Source organism: Danio aesculapii, chromosome 21, assembly GCF_903798145.1.
Source record: "Danio aesculapii chromosome 21, fDanAes4.1, whole genome shotgun sequence".
In the NCBI taxonomy this organism is placed as follows: domain Eukaryota; kingdom Metazoa; phylum Chordata; class Actinopteri; order Cypriniformes; family Danionidae; genus Danio; species Danio aesculapii.
The window spans coordinates 13,041,326-13,056,002 of record NC_079455.1 but is presented as its reverse complement, the minus strand read 5'-3'; the positions used below and the strand labels follow the sequence as shown (position 1 = coordinate 13,056,002).

Below are 14,677 nucleotides of genomic sequence, written 5' to 3'. Positions count from 1 at the left end.
ACCGGACACTGAGTGAAGTGAGGTGTGTGCTTATATAGTGACTATGAGTGATTGGGTGCAGCTGTGTGTGGTTAATACTCAGGTGATGGTTATCTTTGCGTGATGCTGGTGGAAGAGCCTGGCCAATCCGTGACATTACCCCCCTCCCCAGGGCCCGCTCCTGAGGGCCTATACCTCCGACGCCATGGTGGTCTACCACGTCCACGAGGTGCTGGAAACTCGGGGTGATTGGAGTGGAACTCTTCCATAAGTGCAGGATCTAATATATCTGATCTGGGGACCCAAGATCTCTCCTCCGGACCGTATCCCTCCCAGTCGACAAGATATTCCAGCTGACCACCACGACGTCGGGACCGTAGAAGGTCCTTGATCTTGTAGATGGATCCGACTTCCGACATCAGTGGGGGAGGAGGTTCCTCTTCATGGCCAGGCTCTGTGGAGGGAATCAGAGGGTCGTGAAAGGGTTTGAGGAGTGAAACGTGGAATGTGGGTTGGATCCTATATTGTGGTGGTAACTGTAACTTAAACGTGACGGGGTTGACCTGCTCCAGGATGGTGAAGGGACCAACAAATCTGGGACTAAGTTTTCGGGAGGGCAGTCGCAAGCGGATGTCTCTGGTGGAGAGCCAAACTTTCTGCCCCGGCGCATAGCTAGGACCTGGAATCCTCCTCTTGTCGGAGACCTCCTTGGCTCTGCGAACTGCCCTCTGGAGATGGTGATGAGCATCGTCCCAGACCCTCTCGCTCTCCCGGAACCAGTAATCCACTGCGGGGACATCAGAAGGTTCGCCATCCCAGGGAAATAGTGGAGGTTGGAAGCCCAGAATACACTGGAATGGCGCAAGTCCGGTGGTAGGTTGCCGCAGGGAATTCTGGGCGTATTCCGCCCAGCCCAGAAACTGGCTCCAGGAGTTTTGATGACCGTGACAGAATGTTCTGAGGAACCGCCCCACTTCTTGGATCTTCCTCTCTGTCTGGCCGTTGGTCTGTGGATGATAGCCAGACGAGAGGCTGACGGTCACACCTAGGAGTCTGAAGAAGGCTTTCCATAGTCTGGAGATGAACTGGGGTCCTCGGTCCGAGACTATGTCTTCAGGTAACCCAAAGCATCGGAAGACATGGTTGAATAGGGTTTCAGCGGTTTCTAGGGCTGTGGGCAGACCCTTCAAGGGAATCAGACGGCAGAATTTGGAAAATCGATCGACAATGACTAAAATGCAGGTATTACCTTCAGATGATGGGAGATCTGTCATGAAGTCAACTCCTAGGTGTGACCAGGGGCGGTTTGGGATGGGCAAGGGATGGAGTTTACCTGCAGGTAGGTGGCGAGGACTCTTTGACATAGCGCACTCTCTACAGCCTTGAACGTATCTCCTCACATCCCTCGCCATGTGCGGCCACCAAAAGCGTTGGGATAGCAGCGAGAGGGTGTTGTTGGTCCCGGGATGCCCTGTGCCCAAAGATGTATGGGTGGAATGAATCAGATCTACCCGTTGGTTTTCAGGAATGAAGCGACGATTGGGGGGACAGCCCGGCGGAGTCCTGGATTCGGGAGTGGCGATGACTGTAGGAGCGGACCAGGTGATTGGACAGACCGTGATCTGTTCTGGGAGGATTCTGGCTGGGGTCTCCATAATTTCCGGCTGATCATATATACGGGAAAGTGCGTCCGCTCGGATGTTCTTTGACCCAGGTCGGTAAGATATTGAGAATTGGAATCGGGAGAAGAACAGGGACCATCGGGCCTGACGAGGACAGAGTCTTTTGGCTTCTTTGAGGTACTGAAGATTTTTATGGTCTGTAATCACCTGGAAAGGATGTTTGGCTCCCTCCAGCCAGTGTCGCCATTCTTCCAGGGCAAGCTTTATAGCCAATAGCTCCTGATTTCCGATGTCATAGTTTCTCTCCGCCGGGCTGAGCTTCCTGGAGAAATAGGCGCATGGATGGAGTAATGCTGGTGTACCATGATGTTGTGATAGGATGGCTCCCACTCCAGTTGTCGAGGCATCTACCTCGACCACGAACGGGATTTCAGGATCTGGGTGAGTCAGGAGTGGAGCTTGAGTGAAGGATTGTTTGAGGGCTTGGAAGGCTGCGTCGGCTTCGGGAGGCCAGGAGAGTTTCTTGGGTTGGTTTTTGAGTAGGTTGGTAAGAGGAGCGGTAATGAGACTGTAGTTGTGGATGAAACGTCTATAGAAATTGGCAAACCCTAGAAATCGTTGGAGTTCTTTAATAGTTGTTGGTTTTGGCCAGGAGACAACGGCAGTGACCTTCCCCTCGTCCATGCGAACCCCTTCATGATCAATGATGTACCCCAAGAACTGAACAGACGGTAGGTGGAAGGAGCATTTTCAGCCTTGAGGTACAATTGATGGTCTCTGAGGGTTTGTAGGACCTCCGCAACGTGGTGGCGGTGTTCGGCCTCACTCCGGGAGTAAATCAGGATGTCATCAATGTAGACTATGACGGAGATATGGAGGAACTCCCGGAGGACTTCGTGAATGAAGTGCTGGAATACGGAGGGGGCGTTGACCAGACCATAGGGCATGACCAGGTATTCGTAGTGCCCTGTAGGGGTCACAAACGCCGTCTTCCACTCGTCCCCCTCACGTATTCTAACCAGATTGTATGCGCTGCGGAGGTCCAACTTCGTGAATACCTTGGCGGATCGGAGTTGTTCCAGGGCCGCAGGGACGAGAGGAAGGGGATACCGAAACTTTATTGTTCCTTGATTCAGAACTCGATAGTCGATGCAAGGACGCAGCCCTCCATCCTTCCTGGCCACAAAGAAAAAGCTTGAGGCAGCGGGTGACGTGGACTGGCGGATATACCCCTGACTCAGTGCTTCCTGAATATACTCCTCCATGGCCTTAGTTTCCGGAAGGGACAACGGGTAGATCCTACCTTTGGGCATTGGAGCGTCTGGCAGCAGGTATATGGCGCAGTCCCATGGCCGATGTGGAGGTAGCTGGGAAGCTCTCTTGGGGCAAAAAACGTCTTCATATGCGGAGTAGATCTTTGGGATTTGAATGGATCGTTTATCGATTGGACTTTCGACAGACGTGACATAGATAGTAAGGGGTTTCTGAAGTTGAACAGGTAGGTCGGGAAAACATCTGGTTTTGCAGTCTTCACCCCATTTTCTTATCTCTCCTGTGCCCCAAGAGAGGATGGGATCGTGCTTCACCAGCCACGGGCGCCCTAGAATGATGTCCATAGATGCACCCTCCAGAACCAGAAATTGGATCTCCTCCTTGTGGAGCAATCCCACTTGGAGATTGATAGATTCGCATTTGCGATGGATACGTGCCTGGGAATGGATTGCGTTGGTTATGGGTTGGATCTGGTAGACGTGCGTCGAGGCCTCGGTGTTAAGTTGGAGCTGGCGACAGAGGGCGTACGAGATGAAATTTCCAGCTGACCCGGAGTCGATGAGGGCCGTGACTGAAACAGATACAGAAGGGGTAGTTAACTGGACATTGGTGGTGAGAGGATGCATTTTTTCAATGGGAGAACTGAATACACTCACCAAGGGACGTGCTGGACGAATGGGACAGTCCAGCCTGACATGTCCTTCGGCACCACAGTACATACATAGACCCCGGGTCAGCCTCCTCTGTCGCTCAGTGATGGTGAGTCTACCAGATTCCACGATCATTGGTTCCGGTTCTGGAGGGACTGCTGGCTCTGGCGAACGGAGGAGTGCTTGGGGTACAGGTGGAAGATCGTGCTGGTAGGCCCTCAGACGATCTGAACAGCGGAGAGATTGTTGGATGAATTTCTCCAACCCCAAGGTATCGTCGAGGGCTGCTAGCTGTAGTCGGAGGCTGGGCTCCAGTCCGAGCCGGTAGGTGGTGAGGAGAGATCGCTCATTCCATCCGCTAGCAGCAGCCAGAGTACGGAACCGGAGCGCATAATCCTGAGTGGACATGGCTCCCTGTTTGAGATGGTATAACTGTTCTCCAGCTGCTACTTCCGCATCTGCGCGACCAAAAACCTCTTTAAAGTACTTGATGAAAGCTTGAATGGAGCTGGTTACCGGCCCAGACTGTTGCCAGATGGTTTCTGCCCACCGAAGAGCCGACCCAGAGAGAAGGGAGATGATGAACGCGATTTTAGACCGATCTGTGGGATATAATTCAGGTTGCATGGTGAATATCAAAGAACATTGTAGAAGGAATCCATTGCACTCCTCCGCCCCGCCAGAGTAGGGCGCTGGTCGAGCCATGGGACTGGATGAGTGGTTGGACGGTGAAGAAGTGCTCGGTGCTGGTGGTGCTTCGGGAAGTGGAGTAGATGGCAATAAAACTGTCTTTAGCGAGTCCACCAACTCCTGAATGGGATCGTGAGTGCTCATGCTGTTGATTGTAGAGGTCCGGTCTTCTGTTATGGGAAGCAGACGGACAAGGAAGGTGAGTGAATTAACAATGTTTATTTGCAACACATGAGCACATAAGGAGAACGGAGGAGAAGTGAGTGGAGTCCGGTGGTGCGGATGATCCTTGGTGGCAGGCTGGATGACTGATACTGAGGGAGACCGAATGCACACACCAGAGGGCTTGCGGGGAAGACAGACTGATGACAAACACAAGGCAGACAGGACACCGGGAACACTGGACAAACTAGGAGAGACAGAGAGCAGATAAGTACAATATACTGAGATCGAGTGTTAGTGATTACCAGGAGGTGTTCACTCAGAGTCCGCTTCGTAGGAACGAGACCGGACACTGAGTGAAGTGAGGTGTGTGCTTATATAGTGACTATGAGTGATTGGGTGCAGCTGTGTGTGGTTAATACTCAGGTGATGGTGATCTTTGCGTGATGCTGGTGGAAGAGCCTGGCCAATCCGTGACAGTTACCAATTAAAGAAAAACTCCACACAGCATACATTTAGTCCTTATTTGGGTTCAAAAACAACATGAAATATAGCCCACAGTCAAACCTCTCATCTGTGTCTTAATCTTCACCAGCACATGTAACCTTTTGTTAGAGAGTAATTCCATCATTCCAAGTTCTTAATAGTCCAAAAGGTGATGATAATAGTTAAACCTGGCAGTTTTAGGTTGCAGAAGCATCATTTGCTGCTGTTTTTTCCGACTTCTCCTTTGTTTTTTTGCTTTACTCTCGCATTTCAGGAACGGACATCAGAGCGATTCAATGGTCACGAGCACGTTATTAATATGAGCTCAAGAAGTTCGTTATTTCAAATATAGACGCGAGACGAGCTCTCTGGAGAAAGTGAAACCGCTCACACTTTTAGACGGGCGAATAAAACAACAACAGGACACAGCAGATCTTGTTCTTCTTGGCTTTATTATATGTACATATTATATATACATACAATATATGGTTATTATATGTATATATTATTACGGTGTAATGTCTACGCTGTGTTTTTAAAAATGGCGCTTCCTTTGTTTTCATTCACCTTCTTCTGCAAGTGACATATCTCTGTAAACCATTAGCATTCAGCTGCCTTCGACAGTGGAAACGGCCATACAAGCGAACCAAACCGTACCGCACCACTCAGTGGAAACGGGCCATAAGGGAGTCTGAGATTAGGTAGGTCTCGAGAGCTCCCCCTTGTAAAAAAAAAAATTAGAAAAAGGAGGAGATGGGGTGAAAGGGTGGATTCTTCCAAAACAAAGATAAGGTAGGGTGAAATTGGCCTATTTATTGTAAGCTTGAATCAATCTGATTGGACTATTGCAATATTAAAGATGAGAGGCCAGCCACGTGCTCCTCAAACTTCACTTAAAAAAATCTAATTATTATTTTATTTTCAGTTACTTTTTTAAGTTTGCTTTTAGTTTTCAATTTATTGTGATTTCTTTATTTAATTTCAATGAATGAAAAAGTTCAGTTTAGTTCAGTTCTGAGTAGTTTAATTTTCACTGCTGAAAGTCCAAACACTGAAGAGCAAATCCATCGATGCGCAGCTCCACAAGTACCAAGCAAGCCCGTAAAAGAGTCAGGTAAACAAACTTCACCAATTGACGAAAGTGAAGGGGGAAAAAATCAGGAGAAACCAGGCTCAGTTGGGCATGACCGTCTCTCCTCTGGCCAAACTTTTTGTGCAGAGCTGCAGTCTAGGTACCGGAAGCTGGAGAATGCTGGACATCCATCGTGGAGAAGCTGCAGGTGTGAGTAGGTCACCGGGGGGTGTTGAGGCCGCCCTACGGATCAATGCGAAAACTCGTCTGTCACTGAAGTCTTTCAGTCTCATGCTCTTCACCGCCACAGCATCTGCTGAGGATATGGCCTGGTCCAGGATTATGGATATCTCTAGAAGTGCTCTGTGGTTGGCATCATCTCTTCACAGGTCTTGGATCACATCAATGCTGCTGTACAATCTCTAGAGGTCTCGGAATGAGTCTCCCCAGGTTATGACTTTGTAAAATATAAAATATGAAGACAAACATATAAAGCGTAATTCTAAAATCTCAATAGAAGCTTTGAATGTAATTCAACGTTATACAATTTCAGTCAGATCAACTTCTCAGGTCATTCTACAGTAGTAGTTGTAAAATTTTGGTAGTTCCAGTGTTAAACTGCTTGATTCATATGCATTTTTTTTTTGTAATCGTTTTTTAATTTTTTGCATCAGAGATTTGACTCAATAGACTTTCAATGAAAGGACTGTAATCTCTTAAATTTTATTTAAAAAAAACATCTTCATTTGTGTTCTTGAGAGTAAATAATGACATATTTTTCATTTTTGAGAACAAAGGATTTAAATTCAAATGCAACAGTATGCAAAAGTCTAAATGATTCATAGCCATGTACATTTTACATGAGCTTATGCTTCTGAACTCACAAACTGATTCTGTAGAGATTACAGCTATAATCACTTGCAGGTACTCCAATGCCGACAGCAATCTGGTTTAATGCATACGAGATAAGTCTCTGATGCAAACAAAATGCTGTAGCGCCTTCAATGCACCTCCACACACAAATTACAACTGGGATTAACAAAAGAACCGTTTGTCCATAAAAATTCCCACAAATGCTACTTGAGAGCGCTGGATGCTTGTAAAACACCACAGGGCAATTTGTATCTCATGAATAACTGAATTGAACCAATTATAAACCTGCTGGTTGCTACCCAACAGACACACACACACAAAAAAATCACATCAACATATGCAAGTTGTCCGAAATTACCTCGCCATTCAGGTTCACTCTGTGCAAAACCTGAGGGAATGACTCTTATTCTTACAAATGGAAATGTGATCCTGAATTACAGTGCATGCTCACATTTTTGCATCAGCAGGAGTGATTCAAATGTGTTTGTTTGTCCTTGAGGTTGGTAATGCCAGTGTGCATGCGTGTTGTTTGTGATGTATCATTTCAACCTTTTCCATGTTGTGACTGGCTGTCAAACTGAGGAAGGATGGCAATGAATCAGACGTTCCGGATCTCTTTGCAAATAAAATACGGCTGCTGTAACATCAGGTATATCCATGCAGTGATGTAATGTACATCTTACCACAAAGGACATGGAATCCAATGAATTAAAAGTGCTGTTTGAGTGGCTCTCAGACGCAATGACGTGTTCTCAATCCATTTAGGTTTGACTTATGATGTCTGAATGCCATTTTTATTTGAAGTCATAAGTGGTTTGTCTTGAATATCCCCCTCAGTTTGCTGTGTGTAAGCCACACACCCTTCAGAAATAATCTTCTCTGTGTAGTTTTGTTTGAAGTCTGCACTGTCCTAATTCCATAAGGGATTTTAGCTGCTTTTCGGGGGTATTTTGTGTACAATGCACACTCAAAAAAAACTGCAGAATGCTGCAAATGCTATTTGGGGTTTGTGATTTGTGAAACAATGAGCTTAAGGATCTGAATGAAAATCCCTGTAATTCAGTGACAGGTGTTTTTGGATCATGTTCACCGGCAATGTATGAGTCGTTAAAACTTAATTCCTAGAACAACCAGTGCTTTCCACTAATAAATAATGAACAGGAATGAGAATAGCTCTTACCTCGGGCATCAAAAAACTCCTCGTCAGAGCTTTCGACAGATTCTTGGGCGATGTTCTGGAGTCTCCAGTGGGAGGCGCTGTGTTTTCGCGAGGGTACTAGAAAACAAAACAGAACAGAGGGTATAAAAGGGGCAAATTGTCTTATGAAATTTCGGAGCTGATTTAGTCCTTTAAACTAACTAGTGAATGCATATACAGTGGGGGAAATGTAGACGCCTCTCATATGGAGAAAGAAGTCACATGTATTTCTCAGGTGAGCTTTCTTCAACAGAGTGTACAGATCTTGATGGTTCTGTGGGTCTTGTCTATCAAATCTGATCTTTATTTTGTATTTTCTATTGTATTCAAGTCAGGTGATTGGCTGAGCCATTCTACAGCTTGATTTTCTTTCTCTGAAAGCCTTTTAGAGTTTCCTTGGCTGTGTTTTGGACCATTGTCTTGCTGAAATGTCCACTCTGGTTTCTAGGGATGCAACAATACAGTTAGCCTACAGTACAATACATACCTCGGTTTTTTAACACGGTTTTCGGTTCAGTTCAGTTCTGATGGCTTGACACATTTTTTTTTTTTTTTTTTTTATTCTATGCTTAGGTAATAGGTACAGTAAGAGGTTAAGAAGAAAAAAATTAAAACAATTTATTGCAATACACCTTTGTTTTACTTAAAAGCCAAAAAAGTACACTAGTTCCTAGTGTATTGTATAAAAAAATTAACACTGAAATCTCAGCTGCTGGTAGCCTATGTACAAACTGGGGAACAGATAAATTCCTTTATTTATTCCTATTTAAATTCTTTCATTCATTTTCTTTTAGGCTTAGTCTCTTCATTAATCCAGCACATGTTTTACGCAGCGGATGCCCTTTCCCATCTCTGGGAATCATCCATACACACTCATTCACACACTGCAGGCAATTTAACCTTCCCAATTCACCTATACCACATGTCTTTGGACTGTGGGGGAAACCGGAGCACCCAGAGGAAACCCACACAAACGCAGGGAGAACATGCAACCACCACACAGAAATGCCAACTGACCCTGCCGAGGCTTGAACCAGCAACCTTCTTGCTGTGAGGCAACAGCACTACCTATTGCGCCACTGCATCACCCAATTTAAATTGCAATTTTGAAAATAAACATACATGTGAAGTTAATAAACGTAAATTGACCATTTCATATAAACATATTTTTACCTCAGTAAACATAAATAAACCATCTTAATTATCTCTGTGCTGAACAAAGTGTGAGACAGTAGTGTATAATTCGGATTGAGTGCTTTTATAAGATGACAAAAGCCCGCATCTCCAATCACCGAAAATGACTGGAACTCTTTAGCAATGAACACCCCCTCTGCCTTTGTTATTTTTATGCATGTCTCGGAACCAGTTGGGTATGTTTGCTGGAAGGATTCAGCGAGAGATTGTTGTTTTTTGGAGGATTTTATTACCTTCTCTGCTATCCTGCCTTCAGACAGTGATATTGCTGGGTTCAATATTATTTTGAGAATTGTGGCATCTCTACTGGTTTTCCTTTCACCATCCTGCTAATGTAGATGTTGGACTGAAGCAGTTAATATTAATTTACACTGAAGAAGCACATAGGGTTACTGAATAACTACTGAGAGGCTTCGGCTGCTGTCTGGGCTTTCACTGGCTTTCTACACCTCCCTTTCTTCATGTGTTCAATACTTTTTTCCTGTGTCATTTCCTTTTATTACACATAACTTAATTTGTAAACTAATTATATTTATTTTCTCTTCATATGTGTATTTCTTTGGTTGTTATCAACATCTGGTGACAATTTCAAGTCGCACCTTTAGACATACGTTTTCTGAGAAAAATGGTGACGTGTTGAATACATATTTCCCCCACTGTATATACTAGTGTACCAGGGGTTTTAATATGTGAGTAAAATGTATTTAAACTGTTAAAACAAAAGGGTACAAGTGCTCCACACTAATTATCATACTGATTACTTTCATCTTGAGAGAATCAATGTGTTATATTTTGTTAATGTGATTTTATATATTGCGGTGACAGCTTGACACCCGCATGTGTTTAAGGCTGACGGTCGATCATCATTTAATGTCATTAACTTTGACACTGTTAACACCTTTGACTTTTTATGATTGCATCAAAACAGCTTTTTTTAACCATCCCTTCATAATTACTCATTTAAAGTATTCGTTCCCTGAGGTTCCTCCCAGATTCAATTTCCCACAATCTAGGAACCAATCACTCACACACCTGTTTCTAATCAGTCAGATTATTTAAGCTTCACTAAAACACATTACAGTGTTGTTTTGCGGTAAACAAACTCACAAAGTTTTCTTTTCCATTGTTTACATTCTCTTGCCTGTTTCGACCTTGAACTGTTTTCTTGCTTTATGTATCTTTACTGCCTGACCTGACAATTACATTTTATTTGATTATCTTTTTTTTTTTTTTGCTTTGCACTGGATTTCATTGTTTTCAATCATTTGACCTTGCCCTTTTTGACAATCCTTGTGTAAATAAAGCTGCACTTGAATCTTACTTATATGTCATTTTTGTATGCATTAGAGAAAATACTGGCCAACCACAGATCCAGCAGCCATAATCTTTTCAGCTTTTTTTCTCCACCTTCAACAAAATAAATGCTCCATTCAGGATTATGTTACTGAATGAAATCAATCACTGTGAACTTGAATGAGGTGACGTTAAAGATATTTTACATATAGATTTAAATGAACCAAACTTTTTACAGCTACCTGGGGTGAAAAATCATTTTTCATAAGAACAGTAAATTGCTTTTCATTGTTTGAATTGGTGGGTGACCATAGACTATGATACTTGAATGATTCAGGTGTATTAGGTGGTACTGTATGGTAATATATGGTACTGTCTCTAGACGGTCACACTTCTTGTGTCAATTGTGGAGACTATCTGTAAATTGTGGTCAGCTGTAATGTCCTCCTTGGCCTCTTTCATTCCACTGTGGCGACCCCTGCTTTATAAAAAATGAATGAATGAGAAACGATGGATTTTGGTGGCACTGATAGGACTCAAGCACGTCCTCCAGCAGGTCCTAAAATTTCCCGTCGCCTGCGTCTGCTCCAAAGGTCTGGCCTTCCATCCCTCCCTCTAATCCAGGGATTCTCAACCGGTGGGCTTCAGCGATCCTGCTGGTGGGCCGCAACATTGCTTAAAATTAGCTCTCAATATTATACTATAATTTTTGGATTTCATTATTAATATGCTATATTAAAATGATCGAAATAATGCACTTTCTCCTGTTCTCTGATTGATTACTTAAAACTCGGCGCAAAAACAGCCTCATGATTGTGTCTACAACTAGTACGCGTAAGTCTGTTCATTCATAAACTATGCGTGAAGTGAAAGTCACTCTTTTGTGTATTTTTGTGTCAACTATTTAATATTTCTTCATAGTTGTCCAAATTAATGAGTATTAATGAGTGTTTTATAACGGATGCGCACCCATACAGGATGACCTAGCGAGGCTCAATGGAGTTTCAATGAATCCATAATGAGCTTCAGACGTGAAGCTGTTCACGGTTCCTGTCAGCGATCTCCCAATAATATCCAGCTGCAAACTCAACCGCCATCAAACCAATGCATTTTAACATATTTAGGGAGTTTTACTGACTTTTGAATAGTAGATATTTAATAGTAGATATTCAGTCAGTCCAGTTTAAAGCAGAACAGAAGCTGGTCTTTTGCAATCTCCCTGTTGACCTGCAGTTCTCTTTGAATCTGTGTGTGTATGTATATATATATATATATATATATATATATATATATATATATATATATATATATATATATATATATATATATATATATATATGGGCCCCGAAATGAAAAAGGTTGAGAACCCCTGCCATAATCCCCTCCAACATCATTTCTCAATGTTCAAGTGTGTCTGAAATCTCTGGAAGTATTTAATTAAAGTAACATTTGTAAATATGACAGAAATCAAAAACTTTCTTTCATCACTAGACAGCTCACTATGTGTTAATTAACAACAATCACAGTGTCTTACTAAGAAATTGAAAATCTAATCTGTCTGAATACTGTATAATGCACTAAATGTGAGTGCTCAAACTCAATCCCTCATTTTCATTCACTCCTTCAAGTGGAATATATCATTGGACTAATGTAGGGAGTAGTGAACGAGGGTATAGGGGCAATATCTGACACAACATGGGATTTTTCTGTAAGCCTACTGTACCAAATGTTTTCCCATTTTCACTGTTTTGTTGGACTGTTTTTGCTCATTTACTTGAGATGCAAAATGAATGCAGTCTGTCTGAGAAATTCAGCAAAATTGTGTGAGTCAATGCTTAAACCAACAGCAAAAATGGGGTTTGAATATTGAATTCTGTTTTAGTTTTTAGCTTGATGTTGATTTTTCAGAGCCAACAAGAAGATATTTGTTCTTGGTTTAATCATAAACTCATTACACCAGTTTCAAAGGAAACAATAATTATCTCTAATCATTTTGATTCTCAATTTAAAAAACACTGATTAAGAGCATTTTTACAGTTTGATCAGAAGTTTTAACTAAAGTTATTTCCTCTGTATAGCCAGACTTTCAGTTCTAAAATATGAAAATCTTTAAAATATAATTTTTGCAAAAGTATTTTGGAACAATATGCTTAACATTATGACAATTTAAACAGGAAACATAAGAAACATCATTGATTTTCTCGTAGTCTCAGTATTTCAGAGGTCACCACAGCGAAATGAACCGCCAACTATTCCAGAATATGTTTTACACAGTGGATGCCCTTTTAGCTGCAACCCAGTACTGGGAAATATCAGGTTATATATCAGTATATTAATAATATGATTTTATTATTATTAAAGACATCTCTAAACAACTCATCCTGCGAAATTTGTCACTGTTCAACTTTGGTAAATTATTGCAAAACTTCATTTATACCATGCCTTGTCACTTAAGTGGGGCTATAAAGACCTCAAAAAACACTGATGCATAGCCTGAAAAAATAATATTCCCTCCTCTAAAGTTTCCCCTTGCAGCCGATTCAGTTGCACAAAGCTTACCCCTCAGGGAGCAGCACTTTAAAGCCAAGTGTGTCTAATTAAAAAGGAATAGCACGCCTACACTGCTACTCTTGCAAATGGCAAGGAAGGGCTGGATTTTGCTGAGCTCTGATAAGAGTGCAAAGAACTTGCAAGAACTTGCATTGTTCCTGACTGCTTTGTAGATTCGGCACATTTTCTCTCTTTTCAGCTCGGTCTTGTCGACTCTGTTCTGGGTATTAGCATGAGAGAGTCTCTCTCTTCAACAAATCACTTCAAGAATGCAAATGCGAAATGTACAGCGCACTTTTGCAAGCGTGAATAATCAAGTCTTTAAATATTGAACAAAAACACTTGTTAGATTTTATCAAGTGATTTAAGTGAATGAGAAAAAATCACTGCATTGAATATTTTACCAAACAGAGAACTGGAGGTGGTTAACTCAAACTAAAACCATAACATTAAAATACTTTTTGTCACTTGAATTTAAATAAGCATATACTGAAAATGAGAAAATATTGCTTCTTAAAAATGTCATTTTTATTTAAATAGAAACTAAAATAACCAAAATTAAAATAAAACTAACTATAGTCATAGATATAACGCTAAACCAGAAGTTTACATACACTGTACAAAAAAAAACACATAATCGTTTCTTTACATGTCGGATGTTAAATGTGACCAGGGGTGGAGGTTTAACTTTTTCTCTTTTAGGTAAGTTAGAATTGCCAAAAATGTTCTGCTTAATTGCAGAAAAATTAGAGATATATTTTTTGAGAATTTTTTATGTGCCTCTGAAAAAGCCTAGATGATGGTCACAAGGATTTGGAAGTTTCTGATTGGCTAATTGACAACATTTGAGTTAATTGGAGGCATATCTGTAGATTAGTATTTAAGGCAAATCTCAAACACACTGCTTCCTTGTGTGACAACACAGGAAAATCAAAAGAAATCAGCCAAGACATCAGGAAGAGAATTGTGGATCTCCACAAGTCTGGTTATTTTTTGGGTAAAATTTCCAGATGCATGAACGTGCCACGTTCCTCAGTTCAAACAATTAAACACAATTATAAACAACATGGGAATGTCTAGCCATCACACCTTTTTAGGATGTAGAAGTATTTTGTGTCCCAGAGATGAATGTGTTATGGTGCGAACTGTGTGTTGTATCCCCAGAACAAAACCAAAATGCCTTCAGAAGATGCTGGCTGAAGCTGGTAAGAGAGTTTCATTATCCACAGTGAAACGAGTCCTGTACTGACATGGGCTTAAAGGCCACTCATCAAGGAAGAAGCCATTACCCCAAAAGCACCATAAAAAAGTTTGCAATATCACACAGGGAAAAAGACTTTAATTTTTGGAGACATGTCCTGTGGACTGATGGAACAAAAATTGAACTATTGGCCATAGTGGCCATCATTACATTTCAAGAAAAAAAGGGGGAAGCTTACACCATCCCAGCTGTGAAATAAGGGGGTGGCAGCATTATGTTGTGGGGCTGTTTTGCTGCAGACGGGATTGGTGCACTTCACAGAATAGATGGCATCATGAGAAAAGAACATTATGTAGATATATTAAAGCTAAATATCTAAAGATATCAGCCAGAAAATTTAAGCTTGGCCATAAATGGGTCTTGAAAATGGACAAT

The 14,677-nt window shown here is 42.1% G+C and overlaps 1 protein-coding gene across 1 annotated transcript in view; it reads right to left on the bottom strand.

Annotated features, from left to right (window-relative positions):
• plrdgb (PITP-less RdgB-like protein) overlaps positions 1-14,677 on the bottom strand; it is a 170,719-nt gene that overhangs the window by 98,944 nt on the left and 57,098 nt on the right. Inside the window, exon 2 of the mRNA XM_056446846.1 lies at positions 7,987-8,082. Coding sequence (XP_056302821.1) covers positions 7,987-8,082 — 96 coding nt within the window. The remainder of the gene's footprint in view (positions 1-7,986; positions 8,083-14,677) is intronic.